General features: G+C 42.6%; 1 protein-coding gene across 4 annotated transcripts in view; it reads left to right on the top strand.

Moving 5' to 3' along the window:
- ttll5 (tubulin tyrosine ligase-like family, member 5) overlaps positions 1 to 16,707 on the top strand; it is a 45,816-nt gene that overhangs the window by 25,757 nt on the left and 3,352 nt on the right. For 3 of the 4 annotated variants that reach the window (XM_069152097.1, XM_069152096.1, XM_069152094.1), the window contains 4 exons: positions 1,850 to 1,965; positions 8,332 to 8,530; positions 12,007 to 12,209; positions 15,451 to 15,533. In XM_069152097.1, coding sequence (XP_069008198.1) covers positions 1,850 to 1,965; positions 8,332 to 8,530; positions 12,007 to 12,209; positions 15,451 to 15,533 — 601 coding nt within the window. The remainder of the gene's footprint in view (positions 1 to 1,849; positions 1,966 to 8,331; positions 8,531 to 12,006; positions 12,210 to 15,450; positions 15,534 to 16,707) is intronic. The other variant, XM_069152095.1, reaches the window with a different exon arrangement.

Raw genomic sequence — 16,707 nt, 5'->3', positions numbered from 1 at the left:
TATAACCCCAAGGTTTGGCCTTTGGCTTGGGCAGCCCCTCTACCATTCCTCCCTCCTCCTCCTGCTCCTCCTCCTTCTCCTCCTCCTCCATCATCTCCTTCTCTCCCTCTCTGGATGTTCTTCTGTCAGAGTTTCTTGTGATGGCACCAGACCACACAGACTGCATTTTTATGGCTTCCTTTCCACCGTACATTATTCTGTCTATCTGAGTGGTGTTTGCTGTATTTCCTGTGTGTAGTTAATCCTGGGCATGGCAGCAGTTTATTTTTCACAGTAAAATAGTCCAGTGTTTTGCACTTAACGGCTCAGGAGTATGTTCAGAGTTTTTTTTTTTTTTTAGGGCTCAGATTTGAAGTCATTAAATCACTTGCTGAACTAAATGGAGAACTTTGTAAACATGAACAACACCATGTTGCAGAGTTGACCTCTTAGGTTTAAGTAATTACTCTCTCATGCTAGGACACATATACAAAACAGAAACTGAAATTGAGGAAAGCCAGGCATGGTCACCATCAATAAAGTGGATTCACTGTGGGGCTGTGATTAGAGCGCCACAGGCTCTGGCACTGATGCAATACCGGTATTAAGGAGTAAAAATTCCAACATCGATATATTGGACCATATTCTTTGTACATATATGTTGTATATACACACATTTTTTGCAATCATCCCTCAAGTGTGGTTGTCAAATACTTTTGACACTTGTAATAGAGATATGTAATAGAGGCAGGATATTTTACAGTTTATCATCTATACTGCCATCACTTCACTGGGAATTTTATAATACTAAACAACTATTAAAAAAAACCCACAAATAGAACAATTTCTAATTTACCTAAAGCATCTCATTTTGCATTATGTTCTGTAAAAAAAAAAGTTTTACATCAGCCAACATATAATGTATGACATTACTGATTCATTTGTGACAGGCCAATATGAGCTGATTGAATTTAAAAAGAAATCTGCTGGCTGATGCATCGGTGAGGCTCTAGCTGTGCATTGATATGATTGTGAATCCCTCCAGCATGATTATATCCAAGATATTATGATAAGATGTCCTTGTGATACTCAGCTAGACAAACCTGCATTACAGATCTTAGACTATTGGTCATTATGCACAGTTACATACACTGGTCACTGTGCCTATTATGGGACATTTACTGTATATTCACATTTTGGTCTCTTGATATTTTAAACTACATTTTGTCCAACAGCCCAACAGCATTGGTGTCCACATATGTGTTTTAATTTCTTCACACTTTGGTCTCACACTAGTTCTAACACTTTGTAAGAATACGACCAGTCTTCCTTAATAAGTAAACCAGAGCTGTAGCTGTGTGACAGCAGGCCGAACCATATTTTATGTCGTGCAAGCCTTGGCAGCTTTACAATTTTCCCATTGGACGTTTAGTACACAGGAGGAAATAAAGTAAATAAATCAGCACAGCAGTGTGATGAATTCTCCCATTAGATTCCACTGAATATAATTCCCAGGGTAGCACGGAGCAGTACAGAGGTGCATTTGCTACAGAAAGTGCTGATGTGGTTGTAAACACGTTTAGCCTGGCGAGTCATGATAACTGATTCTGTTGAGGATGGAGGGGGGGAGGGGGAAAGGGGGAAAGGAGACCACCGGGATTTAGTGCTGAGTGGAGACTAGCTGTGCCATGAGCTGTGTGTACATTTCACACAGCTCCTGATGTAGGGAGGAAGACTACTTAACACTATTCATCATATCTTATTCATTACGTCCATTTCTTTAGACGCTGCACTTAATACAGTAAGTTTAATGTTACATTCGTATAAACATAAATGTCAGCTATTTGAAACTGAATCTCTCTTCCCACAGCTGACCAACCTGAACCTGGCAAACAGGATGCTGAGCAGAGAGAGTTTCACACTGAACCCTAAAGCAGCCACCACCCAGAGGCCGATGAGAGCCGTTCCCTCTGGAAGCAGCACGAGGTGAGTCCAAGGAAACGCAACATATACAAGGTCATTAAAATTCTCTCTCTCTCTCTCTCTCTCCTCCCCCCCAGACACGTTTTTATCACTTTCAGTCAGAGTATTCTGCTTTGATTTACAATTTGGCTCTAAAACTTCAGTTATTTAGGGACAAATTCATCAAATTACATCTACTCCCTCATTTTACAATCCACAGTCTATGAATATGCTCAATATATAATTGTTCCAAAAGTTTACCTGCTGGAGGAGGCCTCCTACCAGACTGCAAATTCCACTCACGGTGAATGTGCGCCAATTTCCACACATATTGTGACGTCACAAAATCATCGCGTACATTCAAATTTAAGGTTAATTAAAGATTTCCTCTTCTGCGAATGAGTTTGTAAACAGCCGTCCTTCATACATCTTTCTGCACATGAAACCTCAAACATTCAAGCACCTAAAAAAACCTTTTACTCTTGTTCCTTATCTCGGATGGACCGTGGATTTAATTACTACCTTTAGGCGTTACCTTCCGATGTTTCACTTCAGTTTCTAAATAGTATATGCTGCGGATTTTTATTGGAGTTTGTGCTCATGGAAAGGATCACCTTGAATGCGTATGGGCGTTACATTTATGTGAAAATCAGTTTAAAGTGACTCACTTTTGCTTTGATCGCACGCTGCCTTTTTGCTGCCTTATAAAAGCATCACTAATACTTTTGGTCGAGTTTCACCATTGTGCACACGTGTGCTATTTATTTGCCCTTCCCTGAGGCAACAGACAGAGAATAGTGCATTACAGTCTCAATGGGGTTCTGCTAGTGCCAAGGTAAACAGCATGTGCCTCCACAGACAGACTTTAGTTCAAGCTCCTGTGTTGATGTACACAGATGTTGGAGGCATTGATGTTTCAGTGTGACTGTGAATGAAGCCTGAAGTACTAAAATACTATTGTTGAATGTTTAACTTTAAGAAAGCATCTTGTTCCGATCCTGAGATGATTTTAGCTCGTGAATATAGCTCATTCTAAAGCTAAAATCATCTTGGGATCGAAATTACTGTCCTGAGGATTTTCTGTCAGCTTTATACAAGTCTTTACTTTAGACGCTGAAATTGTGATAGACTACTTGGTCACACTCAATAGAATCTAAAGACCTTTTTAATGGTCTCCGGCAAAGTTTTAGCTTGAAGAGTGTTAGTCTTTGGAAAAGGGTTTCAGAGTGCCAACACCCCTCTGGGCAGGCTAGTTCAACTGCATGTCTGGAAATTGGCATTTTGTTTCCCTTTTAAATTGTGCTTTGTGGAGCTAAGTGGCAGTAGAATTGGCTCCTGAGCGCCGGCAGAGTGTGAAGCATGCTGGCAGCTTAAAGCGCTGCGTTGGAGGGGTGCTGGAGGCGGTGGTGCAATGTCAACACCCACAAAGTCTGAGCGCTCCAGGATCTCGCCTCTGCACCTATTGAAATTCCTCCTTCCTCACCCCTGTCACACCGCTCTGAGAGGAGGAGGAAGGAAACACAAGGACAGAAAGAGATCACATGGTCGTGGTGTGTGGTACCAGGCCAGGATTATAAACCTATAGGCGACTGAAGGTATTACTCATACATAGCATCAATGGTCTCCTCTTCTTCTGTTGATATGTGAGTGGCAATGCTTCAGACAGCTTGGCCCTGATCTTGGACTCTGTTTTTCCAGTCCAGCCCTTCCTTATGTATCGAGCTGTCAGGGAATTCCAGGAATGTCTGGCCTTTTCCTTTTTTAAAATGTTTTTATTTCCACAAACCAGGAAGAGACTTTTAATAGAATTTATAATTGTATGAACAGCTTGGTCTAACTTTTTTTTTAATATGATACCGTGGAAACAGAAATCACATTTTGAGTAATCTTAACAGTGTGAGGGATCACATTTTACTGTTGTGATTATAGACATTTCCCTTTTACTTTTCATAAATGTTAGTTTGGGTTTAGCGTTCAGCTTTTTTTTAATTTTTTTTTTTTTTTTTACCTCAGGACAGTAATTCCAATCTTTAAAAGGAAGAATATACAGTAGCTTTTGTTAAAAAAAAATTAAAATACATAACTCCCTTTATCAGTCCATTTGTCACTGGCCTGCAATACAAAAAGCTCTCTTGTGCTTCAGCTCTTTGTTTGGCGTCATATTGCGATGAAATGGCTTTAATAAGATATTGTCTTGATTTCATTCTCAACTCTGTTTCTTAAAACACAGAATTTCCTGAGTCCCCCCCCCCCCACACCCGGGCTGATGGTTTGTGCCAAACATACTGAAACTGTTAAGCACACTGGCTCTTTAAGCAACCACAGGGGTGAAGTATGATGGGTTTCAAAGAGTAGCATGGCTCTTTGAAGTGCTGCTGCCAGGATCTACCAGGTATGCTGCATCAGCACTTTTTGGAGCGCCTCAGTCCAGTGTGCTGACAATCAGAGGGCTTTGAACGGTGCAGTACGTCTTCGTACAAACCACAGCTAACACACGGATCACTTCCGGCGTCAGATCTCCTGGTACACCTCTGATGATTTCCATTCAATGTGCTCCTGAATTAATGCGAGCTGTTTAAAACACTCAGATGGCAGGCAGTTAAACATTGAGACTGCTGCCAACCTCTAGAGCTGTTTGTTGTATTTGGTTAAATTATGAAACGTGTCGGAGACCCAGGTTTGATTTACATTTGGCTAATTTGGCTTATCTTTCTTACTCACCTGGTCATGGTGGGTCCTCACCATTTGCCTCAGTTATGGGAATAGTAATTATTTAGCTGACCACGAGATTTGCCTCCCAATTTTCTTCTTGTACGTCCAAATAGCTGCAAAACCTTTATCTCTGCATTGTTATGTTCACTCCAGCTGAGTAGCAGCACAACCCTGCTCTGAAAGGGTATTTTTAGTTCTGTTCAATACTTGAGATTGATGTTTTACTTGGTCGAATTGTGTAAGGACATTCAGTACCATTCCAGAGGATTTTATGACAGCCCATTTGCTGAACCAACAATCCAACTAATCAGAAAAACTCTGCTGAAAATGTAAAAACTCTTTGATGGGGGACAAAGTCCCCACAAAATTGGTCCGATGTCTCTCTTCCTTTGAATTTAAAAGAGAAGACGTTTTTATTCACTTTGATTGAAGCCAGATGTGGTAATAGAAAGGAGAACCCTTAAGGTAAGAACGAGTGAAATTCCAATGAAAATAGATGTTGGTCGTTCAGCCGACACACACACCTTCACAGCAGTATTCAGTCCCACAGTGTGCAGTATTATTACATGTACTATATCATCCATTTTGCAGAGTGAATTAGGAACTGGGTTGCACATTTTTCTCAGTAAGTTTGTGTATAAAACCCTTTGTATGGAACTTCTTAGTCACTACTGTCCAGTTTGAAATGACTACTCAATCAAGTTTCACCATTAAAAGCACCTGCAGTGCCATCCAGTGTAAAGCCTTAGCCATGTAAACAGGAAGTCGCTGCATGATGAGCTGTGACATCAAGTTAAATATGTGAAGTTCAGCTGCCAATCATTTTGGGATGTATCAATTTTTCTTATTTTGTACATGGAGAAATAGTTTCTACAGTTTAGAGTGTATAGGAAATATACATGTATGTCCAAAATCCAATCCATGCCCTTCTGAACTGTAATTTAAAATCTGCCCAGTTTCTTATTGAGTAGAGCTGAACTGAGTCATTTAACTGATTAGTTGTTTAAAAGAATATTCTCAGGCGCCAGCTTTTCAAATGGGGGATTGGCTGCTTCTCTCTGTTATATCATAGGGAATTAAAAGTTTTGGACTTTTTGTCAGACAAAACAACACATTTGAATTTCATTTGAAGTAATAGTTTGTTTGGTTTGTTTGACATTTGATAGAACAAACGGTTAATTGATTCATCAAATTAATTGACAATGAAAGCAGTTGTTAGTTGCTGCCGTGAACATGGATTTTAGTCAAGTATTATATTGGCTGTATGAAATTATTTACTTTTCAGTTTGAAAAGGGAATATTTGAAAGAAGATTTAAGGTTTTTTACTCAGAAAAGTCATCAACCTGCTTTTTGGAACGGACCACTGTGAGAGTTAACGCAGTGCTTATCGCTGCACTGACTGAAGCAGCAGCATCCCTCGCTACGCTGCACTCAACAAATTCAAATACTCGGCATTTGTTTTGTTTTTTAGGTACAGGTCTACTCTGTGTCACGATGCTGCGATGATACATGGTAAACAAACACTGATTAATGGCTGGAAATACCGTCACAATCGTGAGGCGGCCGATGTTTACACTGACCAGGCAGGGCTTTCAGATACTCTGGCATGATGTCATCTCAAACGGTGCACTTTCCCACATTCACACCGAGTTAGATTGATGCCGCACATGTGCTCGACTTGCACTGCTGTGTTGTTCTACAGTAAGTTATATCAGCATATTAAAGGATGGCGAGCACAGTGGGGAGTAAGCTGACACCCATGAGCAGAAGTCCGGCAGGGAGGGAAGTCCCAGATAGTTGGAGCTCCACACGTGTGCTGTGATGAGAAACTCAGATGTAAAAACTGCTCTTCTCTCTTTCTCATTTCTTTTTTCCTCATTTCATTGGTTGCCGTGTTGGGCCGAAAATATAGGCCGTAGTGCTTCCCCCTGGTTTTAAAATCCACGCTGATGTGTTGTAGTTTTTTGTGAGGTGTTGTGTTGACGAGCCCTGTCTGACAAGGCTTCTACAGTGGCACTAAAAAACACGTGCTCTCGACCCGATATCGTGGGTTTTAAACCATATTCTAATAAAATGGTAGCACTGGAGGTCCCTGTGCTCCAGTGTGCAAACTGCAGCCAAGTTAAAGCAACTCAGAGCTGTAAACAAAGAAGGAGCTCTTGTTTTGTCTCCTGGCGTTGTAGGATCTCTGGTCTTGTGAGGTTCACAGACAAGCCTTTGTTTCCCCAAGCTAAAAAAACTGAATTGGCCCGCGGTCACACCAGTTGCTTTTGCAATATATTTGCTATTATGTGAACTGAGAAATGCATGGGCGGATAGCATGTTCACATGAGTTTAAGATCCCTTGTGTCTTTGTTTGGCCATATTTTTTTCACTTGAGCGACTTGAAGATTATTATCCCACAGTGTGCATTGTTGTTCAAGATTAATTGAATTCTAATTTTAGAGCTTATCATAGTTTGCTTCTAAAAAATATTGTAGCTATTGTGATTTTAGGTCTGCAGTGTTTTCTTTAACTATAGACCAAAGGACAAATGTTATTGCTTGTAATGGGAGGAATTTCCAAGAACTGTTTTGTCATTAAGACCTCCAGGGATCCCATTTCTTCAGCTGTACGTGCATCTCTCTCTCCTTTTTTCTCTTTTACATTTTTCCTTGCAGCTCCCAATAGTGCTCTTTATGGCATTATTTTTGGCTGAGGCGGTATATATACAGCAGCACACCAGACTCCACATAGACTTAATTTAAGCATGTCTGAAGGGGAGGCTGGTCACCTCATTGCTTTAGCAGGGGCCAAAATGGAAAAAAAAAAAAAGAGGCTGAAACGGGCTTAGTCCTAATGACAGATAATCCAGTTACAAACTCGTGGAGCTCGTCAAAAGGTTTGCTTTCCAGGTTGTGGCTTTGTGATGTGAATGGAACGTGAAGCTCGGGAAGTACTGAGGCAAAGAGGGAAGGTTTTTTAGTTCAGCCTATGTTTGCCACAGGCTTGCCCTCTACTTTGACTCTGATTTGCACACTTTGATTTGAGGCTTCTGCGGGTCCAGCGGTCGCCGGTTAGGATGCTGTCAGCCGGCGGTGTTGCATCTCAACATGTGGCGGGAAGTTAATTAGCTACTGTCACATCTCCGCCTCGAATCGATGGTAAAATAACTAACGAGGAAAAGATGTCGGCAGATGCTGTCACTGAAGCCTGCTCCGTTAATACACTTATATCTTTAAGTCAGGTGTGTCTTCTTTTAAGAGTACAGAGCACAAACCTGATGATGTCATCACTAACCCAATGACAATATTTTGTAACAATGCAATCATTTTAACATTAAGCTTGCACTCCTACCTCTTAATGTGTGCAATAACACTATTTTATCACAATGATTCTCCCCTCTCTGTCTTTGTCTGCTCTCCATGTGTGACCAAATGACCAAACGACTTCCTTGGTGACAAAATGTCCTTAAATAACCATGTATTTTTCTTCAGGGTGATGTTTGAGCTGCTTTTCAACATGAGCTTAAACCTTGTTAGATATTCAATGTGGAGTGCAAATATGATATTTAGCGAACACTAGTACACAGAACGTATTAACTGCAAACCATCACAGGTTTATCTGATTCAGAGGAGAGAGTGAATTTGAGTTTTTGTCTCACTTTTTCTCACTTCTCTTCACCCCTGCTCTCTAAGCCACAGGCTGCCGAAGGATGACGGGGGTCTTTGGGAGAGGCAGATGCAGAGTGCCTACAGCCTGGTGACTGGGGTGAACCCCACGCAGCACTACCAGCCCACCCCAGGAAGCTACCAGCTTCAGTTTGCTATTCAGCAGCTGCAACAACAGAGACTGAAGTCCCATCAGTTTGTGGACCAGAGCCACTGCAGACATCAGGTACATACAAGACACCGCACAGGTCTTTTGTTTGGTTTGTTGTTTTTATGATCACCATTCATCATTTTTAAAAGGGGATTCCCCGAACGTCCACAAAGCACACAGAGGTATTAGAGGTTGACTCTTATCTTCAAGTACGCTACAGCTGGACAGTTTCAGACACGCAGGTCCTTCAGGGGAAATATGGTTTTCCTTTTCACAACTGGCCGGAGTGTTTACGTTTGTTCTATTTTCTGTCATTTGCTGTTGACACCATTTTTATTTCTTATACTCATGTTCCTATAGATATCTCAGACTCTGTATGAATAAATCTGGGCAAATTAGAATATGTTTTTCAGATCCTTTTGTTTTGGTTTGATGTTTTACTACAATATGTATAATAATGTATGAGAACTATGAAATTATAACTCATAAAAACCCTCATATTTGATATCCTCTAACCTAACCACAGCGCTGTCAAATATAGTACAAAACACACCCACATCAAGAGGAGAGCTTTCATGTTAGCATTAACAGAGCTATTCTGAGAATCTCCTTCCAAAGCACTTAACAGAATCATGTTTGTGTGGGAACATCTTCCTCATTCCTAGAGAGCCAAACATGACTCCTCACCCCGAGATTACGTTGTCTGGCTGAGTGACTCGACAAGGCTTATAATGGAGGGTGAGTAATCCAGGAACTCTGCCCATGAGGGCACCAGAGAGAGGCCCCGGCACCGTTTCCTGCATGAGTCTCACCAGTAGAGTTCATATCAGAGTTGAGCTCCATTTATGTTAACATTGCAACGCAAATACAATTATGGAATATGATTTTCTCAGCAGTAGTAATGTAGCGATAAAAAGCTTTTTAGTCATGGCTGACTAGCCGTGACAAATGTAATTTGGCTGTTTTTACAGGGCGATTGGAAAGGTAGAAAGGTCTCGGGCATTTTGCACAGTGTAATTTTAATACTGAAAAAAAAAAAAAAGAGAGAACCTCCGTGTTTCTGTACATTTACTTTGAAAGAGGATCTTTTCACAGGAAGACTGTATTTATTCATTTTCCAGAGGATTTTGTGGAGTCAATCTATGGATGGAGCGTAATGAAGACAGGAGAGTGCCACGGGACAGGATGCACCCGCTTTTTCCGATGTGTCCTGAGTAATGCAGTTGTGCTCACGTCATTGTTTTTCATCGTCTTGGTTGGGCCTTAATTAATGCAATTGAGGTGATATTTCTCTTGGCTTGGTCTGGTGGCCTTACGCAAGCCACTTTATGAAAACGATCCCTTGCCTTTCTCCGTTTGTTCATCTTTTTCTTTTCCCATAGATTAAACACAATTGACCACATTGGTCAATCAAACTCCAGGCATTTGGAGGCAGGAAGATCTCTTACAATCTAAAAATGCTCTGTGGCATGAAGTGCTGCATATGTACAGTGCAGTACGCTCACTTTTAAGACGGAGTCATCCTGTTGTTCACCCTCATAAACTGAGGTCACAGGAAGGCTGACTCTGGATATGGTTGTCTCACCATCAAGTCAGACATCCCTCCTTAAAATCCTGGCCATCCCACCCGGTTTGTTCCGCCCACATGGGTCCTGTCTGCTACTTTACGGAGGTTAGACCTCATCTTTCTTCGCAGAACGTGCACCTTGATTGGTCCAGGAATTAGTCAGTGACCTGACTCCCCTCTTTCGTGGCCTTATAGAGCGGCTTTGCTCTTTTTTGATACAAACGCACTTTGTATTCCTGAACTTTCTGGCTTTCCTGGTCTCACTTTGGATAAACTGGGGACACAAAAGGAAACATTTCATTGAATGTCAGTGTTTATGTACGCATGTGTGTGCGTGTGAGTGTGTACTTCTGTGTGAGAGAGAGAGAGAGACAGGGGTCTGTTCCGGCCCTCCAATCCACGTTCCAGTTACTGGGTGCAGACTGCACGGCTCCTCCACAGGCTTGGCCCCGGGCCACCTGGCAGCCAAAGAAAGGTGCCCTTCCTGGCCCCGCTCAAGCTGAATTGCGGCCATAGGCCTTGCAACCTGGAAACTCAGCTTCTCATTTATCAACACAGAAATTACATCAGATATTCCCTGTCACCCTGCCGACCCTTTGAACGGCTCCACCGTGAAGCTGGAAAACCATTAGCTTGTTAGATAGCCGTATAAAGCTGCAGAGAAAATAGCATGGACATGAGAGGTGGAAGGAATGTATGCAAGCATTCCCGAGCACTGCAAGGACAGAGTCAAACGTAGCTCTAAAATATTATTTTAGAAAGACAACAGTATTTTCCTCCTTCCCAAGCCTTTGAAAATATCTTGTACAAACAAATAAATAATGTTAAAAAAATGTGCTTTTCATTGCAGCCAAAAAACATTGAGCTCATTTTGACACTGGATGGCATTTCATTAATATCTGCACTAATTCATGTCAAGCACTTTGAATTTTCACCTTGATGACCAGAGGCTGCATTGTTTCCATGACCCGCTCATTCCAAATGTGATTACACTTCCTGAGGCCTCTTTTGGATTAGAATTTAACTTTATTTTGTCCTAAACAGACACCGCACACGTGCAAAGTCCCAAACTCAGGCCAACCTCTGATACAAGCAATAGCAAATACTACTTATTTCCCTTGCTGGATGGATGTATTCTGGACATCCTCTATGGGCAGAGCGTGCAGCAGATAATTTAGATTTATGCTAATTTGAAATGCGATTAAATATTTCAATCACGCAGCTCTTCTAGACTTTCCAAATGTCAGTGGATGTAGGCATGGCGAGAGAGGTTTTGTAATTACTCTCGCTGGCAGAGGAGGGAGATCAAAGTTCCACACTGCAGGTTTGATGAAGGTGTTAAGACGTTTGTTCTGAGCAGCTTTGGTATTTGAGGCAAACAGAGCGCAGTAGATTCAAACTCACGTAGAAGTAATAAAGTTGTGTTGTGTAAGAATGTTTCAAATTATGCATCAAAAACAGATCTTGAGGTTACCAGAAAATAGAGAATATAGATTGTGGGTCATTATTATCATTAGTCATTAGTAATGGTGTGGAAATTGTAAGCATACTTATGAAACTGTTATCCAAAGTTTCAAAGGTAGTTCGAGCTCAATTGCTGTTGCAGATCTTTTTTCGGTAATGAGTGCTTATGAAATCTCAATATTTGGTATATTTCACAACAGTTTGCACATTGATGCAGACACATATTGTAGAGTCATTAATCCCTCGGGAATTGGTCCACCGGGATGCTTCTAGTATCAAGAATCCTGTTGTTTAATTGTAAGCTTCAGGCTTTTAAGGATAAAATGATCAAAAGTAATACAGACATGATAATAATGGCTCCAGTGAATATGTTCATCACAGGATTATTAAATGTTGACTATTGAGTAGTCGTTGTCCCTGAAGATTAAACTACAATCAAAGTAGACAATCAGGAGTCGTTTGATTGTTGTAATAATTTAATCTTAATAAATGACAGTTGTCTGTTTTGTTTCTTTCTCAGGCTCAGTTTCCAGACCAGACAAGTGCTCCACACACTCAGGCTTCCACAAAATCATCTAGCTGCCCTCCATCCAGCTTCCACGTCCGGCCCAGTCACAGCCACGGCCACATCCAGACCTGTGTCAGCCCGGTTCTCGCTCCAAAGCCTCCCAGCAGCGCCCGAGAGGGTCAGATCAGGAAAACAGCAACAAAGCGCCTCATCAAGTAAGACCAGCCTTGAAGCACAGTCAGCGTATTTACTCCTAGTGCTGTTTAAATCGAGTATTACTGTAAGTTTAACAGTCACCACTTAATTTATACCACATTAAGTGCAGCGGGGAGGGGAGAGGAGGGGGGAGAGGGGGGTGGGGCATTTGTTAGCCCCCGCTCGGGTTCATGGGATTCGGTGAGTTCAAGAGGACGTGGTTCATGCTAATGAGAGTTAGAATATGCGTGTAGTGGAGGACTCCCACTCATTTTGGCCGCAGGGTGTATCTGCCTGCTCGGTAAACAACCTCATCACAGGCTTGATTTCTGCCTGAACCGTAAACAGAGCGCGGTTCAGTGGAAGGGCCTGGGCTCCGAGCGCTGTTCAAATCCTGTTTGGTTTGGAGATAAGCTGAAGACTACAGAAGGAAAAATAAAAGGAAAGGAGTGAAAAGGCTGAACTGCCAGCTGTTTCCCTCACTTTATTTTATGATTTTATTACTGCAACATCTGGAGACATTACACAACAACAGCAAATGTTCGTGATCGCGGCTGATTGTTTGTTTAAAGCATGCCGTTGCAGTCGTGAGGGCCTCTTCACACTTGTTTAATGTGGAAGAGGAAGGGACACAACTGGACCGGAGCACAGACTGTTTTTCTAGCGTTTGACTTAATCCCTCACAGCATGTGAATTATCCAACAATCTGACAGTCCACCTCTCTGTGGGACTTAATTCATTCAGTGCAACTTTGCAGGCCTGCCGCTGAGACTGAGAGCGAAAGCCCTCGCTCTGCTGACGTGTTGCCTTCAGTCATCTCACTCGACTGGACAAACTGCACCTGGCAAGTGAGGAGTTAAGAGGGCAGGCGTAGGGGTTGCAGAGTAGGTTAGGGCGGCCGGGTAGGTGCTGTGTTTGCTCCTGTGTGTGTGTGTGTGTCTTCGTCTTCCTGGCAGTTGCAGTGTTTACCCTCTGCATGTGGAATTCCTGAGCCCCCTCACACTCTCCTCTGTCCTGCATTTTTGTGGTCGACCAGTGTGACAGGGGAGAGTGTGGGAAAAACGGAAGCTTCAGGACCAAAAAATGCGCTGATGGAAACAATGAAAAGAAAGAATAAAGAGAAGGGGGGGAAAAGAGAGAATGACAGAGGGAAGTAAACTGTGCAGGAGAGCAGAAATGATTGTTTGCAGATAATGGTGGGATAATAAGTTGCTTCCCTTTATTTCCAGTGCTTATTCTAGGGGAAACTCAATACCTGTGTTATTGAGGCACATCTGAAATGCATAACAGAACCACTGTGCCGGGTGTGTTCACGCAGGTAAAGGTTATCCAGCCCTTCAAACACATTAGACAACTGTACAAATGATACAAGTATACTGGCACTGACTTCACCTAGTTTTCCCTTTAGGAACACGCCGCTGATGATGGTTGACAGTTGTTTGTTGAATCTGTTCAATAGAATGACATTTTGCTTTTTGCTCTTGTTTAGAAATGGAGTTGAGATTTCTGTTGATGCAGCCCAAAGATTTCCTCTGTTTGGAAGACCTCAAGAGAAAATCCAACAAGAGTGCTTTCCACTGACTTTTGTCTGAAAGGGTTGACTGTTGTCCAGTGATTTCGACAAAGTGACAAGTCAGCATTCACTTTCAAGTAAAGCTGAGTAGACTTTGGCTCTGACCGCAGAAACTCTCTGTGCTCTGTGCCTTTGGTTCTAAGCTCAGCTAACATACAGCACACTTGCTCGAAGCAAATGTGCAGCATGTTGGTATCGTACTGAACCGGGCAGGGCGCTCTCTGCTCTATCAACACACCCCAGCTGCCAACTCAAGGAGCTGCAAGAGCTCAAAGTGGTATGACTTCAGTGAAGGCTTTGAAATTAGCAATTTGTAACACAAATAAATGAGCCTGTTTGGTATTTTGTTTGCAAGCTTTGGTTAGTTGCAGCTGTAACTACGGAAACCCGGGCTGTCGTGTGGCATTACTAATAGGGTGACAATTACAGCAGCACCATTAACGTCAGCCTCGCTGCTGCTTTCACTCCCTATTAATCAGCCACAACAGTAGTTATTTTCACAGGATACTGTATACACACAGAAGCTGCCAAACGTGTGTTTATGGTTAAACTTTATCCCCCATTTGGTCAGTGTGAGTAACATTAAAGGCCCACTAACTACCTGAGCGCACAGAGTAAAGCTGCACTTCAGCTCTGTTTGCATAAGAACTTCAGCTCCGTGTGAGGAGTGTGAAATTTAAAACTTTTGGGCTCATGTATCATCTGCGCACACTGCAAAGTTCAGAATCAGCTCTCACCTGCAGTGTTTCTGGCTCATGACTCCTGAAGTGACAGAGCGAGACAATGTTGACAAAGAAAGCGATGTGAAGAGCCCTGAGGTCAAGTTGCCCCCACCACCACCCACCACCGCCCCCACCCTCTCAATATGAAAGAGGTTGCTTCCTGTCGAGGTATGCCACGCTTTAAGTGGCCCAGTTCTATTTGTGGTTGTGTAATGGTATGAAAGAACAACTGTGCAGCCCCTTACAAGGAGGCAGTGTGTACCCTCATTACCTTATTAATGCTCCTTTGGCAAGCTGCTGTTCTGGGGCAAGAGGTTAATGCCAGCTAAGCTTTATTTATTGTTCCCCCTAAAAAAATGCTCAACAGATTTAATGTATAAGGTTACAGACATGTCTGCTCCTGCTCTATGCCTCAGTAGTTCTTATAATGGTTTTCTCTGTGAAAACACTATGTTTACTGTATTTAAAGGCCCGGTGTAATTCCTTGTCTGTGATCTTCAGGCTTATGCACGGAGCCCTGTAGGATAAACCTGCAGTATATGGCAGACTGTAGCCATACGTTCCCTTTCTGTCTGCATCTTTTTCCCACTGGTCGGCACAGTCAGTAATCACCACGGTGATCTTGGCAGTGTCACCGTCACATCACCCGGGACAGGTAGCAGGAATTTCTCCCCTTCTCGTCACAATAGCTCCTGAGAGGCTCTCAGTAAACACCTCGCCTCCACCGACCGCTCCCAAAGAGCAACTGTTTGAAACCGACTTGTTCTGTCAGAAAGTTCCTCACCAGCAGTTACCTTTATGTATCTATCCTGATATTTACCTCAGCGTGGAACAACGGGACGATCCCAGTGAGGTCTCCCACGGCTTTAAATGACGACTGTGAAGATGAGCAATGATCTTTGAAATACAGTTTGTTTCTGCGTCATGATCACGTCCCGTGTTTTTCTTCCTGTGTGTGATTAACAGGCAGAAGTCCTCGGAGAGTTCGGCCGGTGGGACGGCGTCCGGCGGCCAGCAGGTGGTCTACGAGGCCATCTGCGCTAAAACGGGTGGGTTTGATGCTGCAGTTGTGCATATGTTTAACACTACGCTGTGGTCCTCAGGCAGGAGGGGAAGTTATGCCGTTTCTCCGCCAGCATCAGCGATTACAGCCAGGCATAGTGCACATTCCCCATGGAGGACTGATAAACACCACTGGATATTTTTACCCTGCTCCTGCTTGTCAGCTGAGTGCAGGATGTGTAAATGTATTTTGCAGACTGTAAATAATAACGGCATTGTCCTATTAATAAAAAGTGAACGCACTCTAATTACAGTCTCGTTAGATGAGGGATGTTTTATGTTCCGGCGGCTCTCAAAGGACCTCTTAAAGTAACAATCTCAAAGATGTCTTTGGCGGCACCTGTGGAGATAAACGGTAATTGCAGCTGTGTTTTTGGACTTTCACTTCCCAGAGATTCAAACAGAGTCACCTGTATGATATCTTGTCTTTTTCTTTGGATTTGCACTTGTTTTGGAAGTTTCGTCATATGTAGTCGTCGATCTTTTTGATTTTCGGTCTCCTCGCAACGTTAGCAAATACCAGAAAAATCTGTATGCCTCTTCTTCTTCTTCTTCTTCTTTGTCTTCTTCTACAGTATTTTGCTCCACACATAAAAATCTTTGAGATTATTCCTTTAAGAGTTTAAACGTAGAGGGGTTAAAGCAGCCAGATGGACACAAACAAAATTTCCAGCAATTTTCTGTCTGATTGTATTTTCTGCATCCAACACCAGTGGTCGGATTACTGAAGGATGAAGAGGGATCGCAGTGGAGAAATCTTCAGTATTTTGTAATGAGAACCAGTGATGGGAAAACTTTGGGCATTCCCATCTGTTGACCATTCCCACGTAGTCGTGATTACGATCCATCCTACGAATGCCGTCCCGCAGAAATCACACCTCTCACGAGAGAAACGACAAATTGCGTCTCCGAGTTTGTGGGTTCACGCTCGCTCACGTGTGTTTCGTCATCCTGACATATTTCCACAGCTCTTTTCCATCCTCGGCGAAGTGTTGAGCTTACTGCAGTAACGTTGATATTAAGCAGTTTGTGCACACATCTGTTTGTCTGATTAAGGCCTTTTTTTTTTTTTTTTTTTTTTCAGAGACCTACTGTACATTAGCAAATCAGGCCCCTCCTCACATCATGTCGGTGTCACAGTCAAGGGATCAACTTGTTGGA

Source organism: Embiotoca jacksoni, unplaced genomic scaffold, assembly GCF_022577435.1.
Source record: "Embiotoca jacksoni isolate LCO1_2020_lvr unplaced genomic scaffold, fEmbJac1.0.p SCAF_18, whole genome shotgun sequence".
Lineage (NCBI taxonomy): Eukaryota > Metazoa > Chordata > Actinopteri > Embiotocidae > Embiotoca > Embiotoca jacksoni.
Note: the sequence above shows the minus strand (reverse complement) of the source record. Positions and strands in the feature narration are given on the sequence as shown.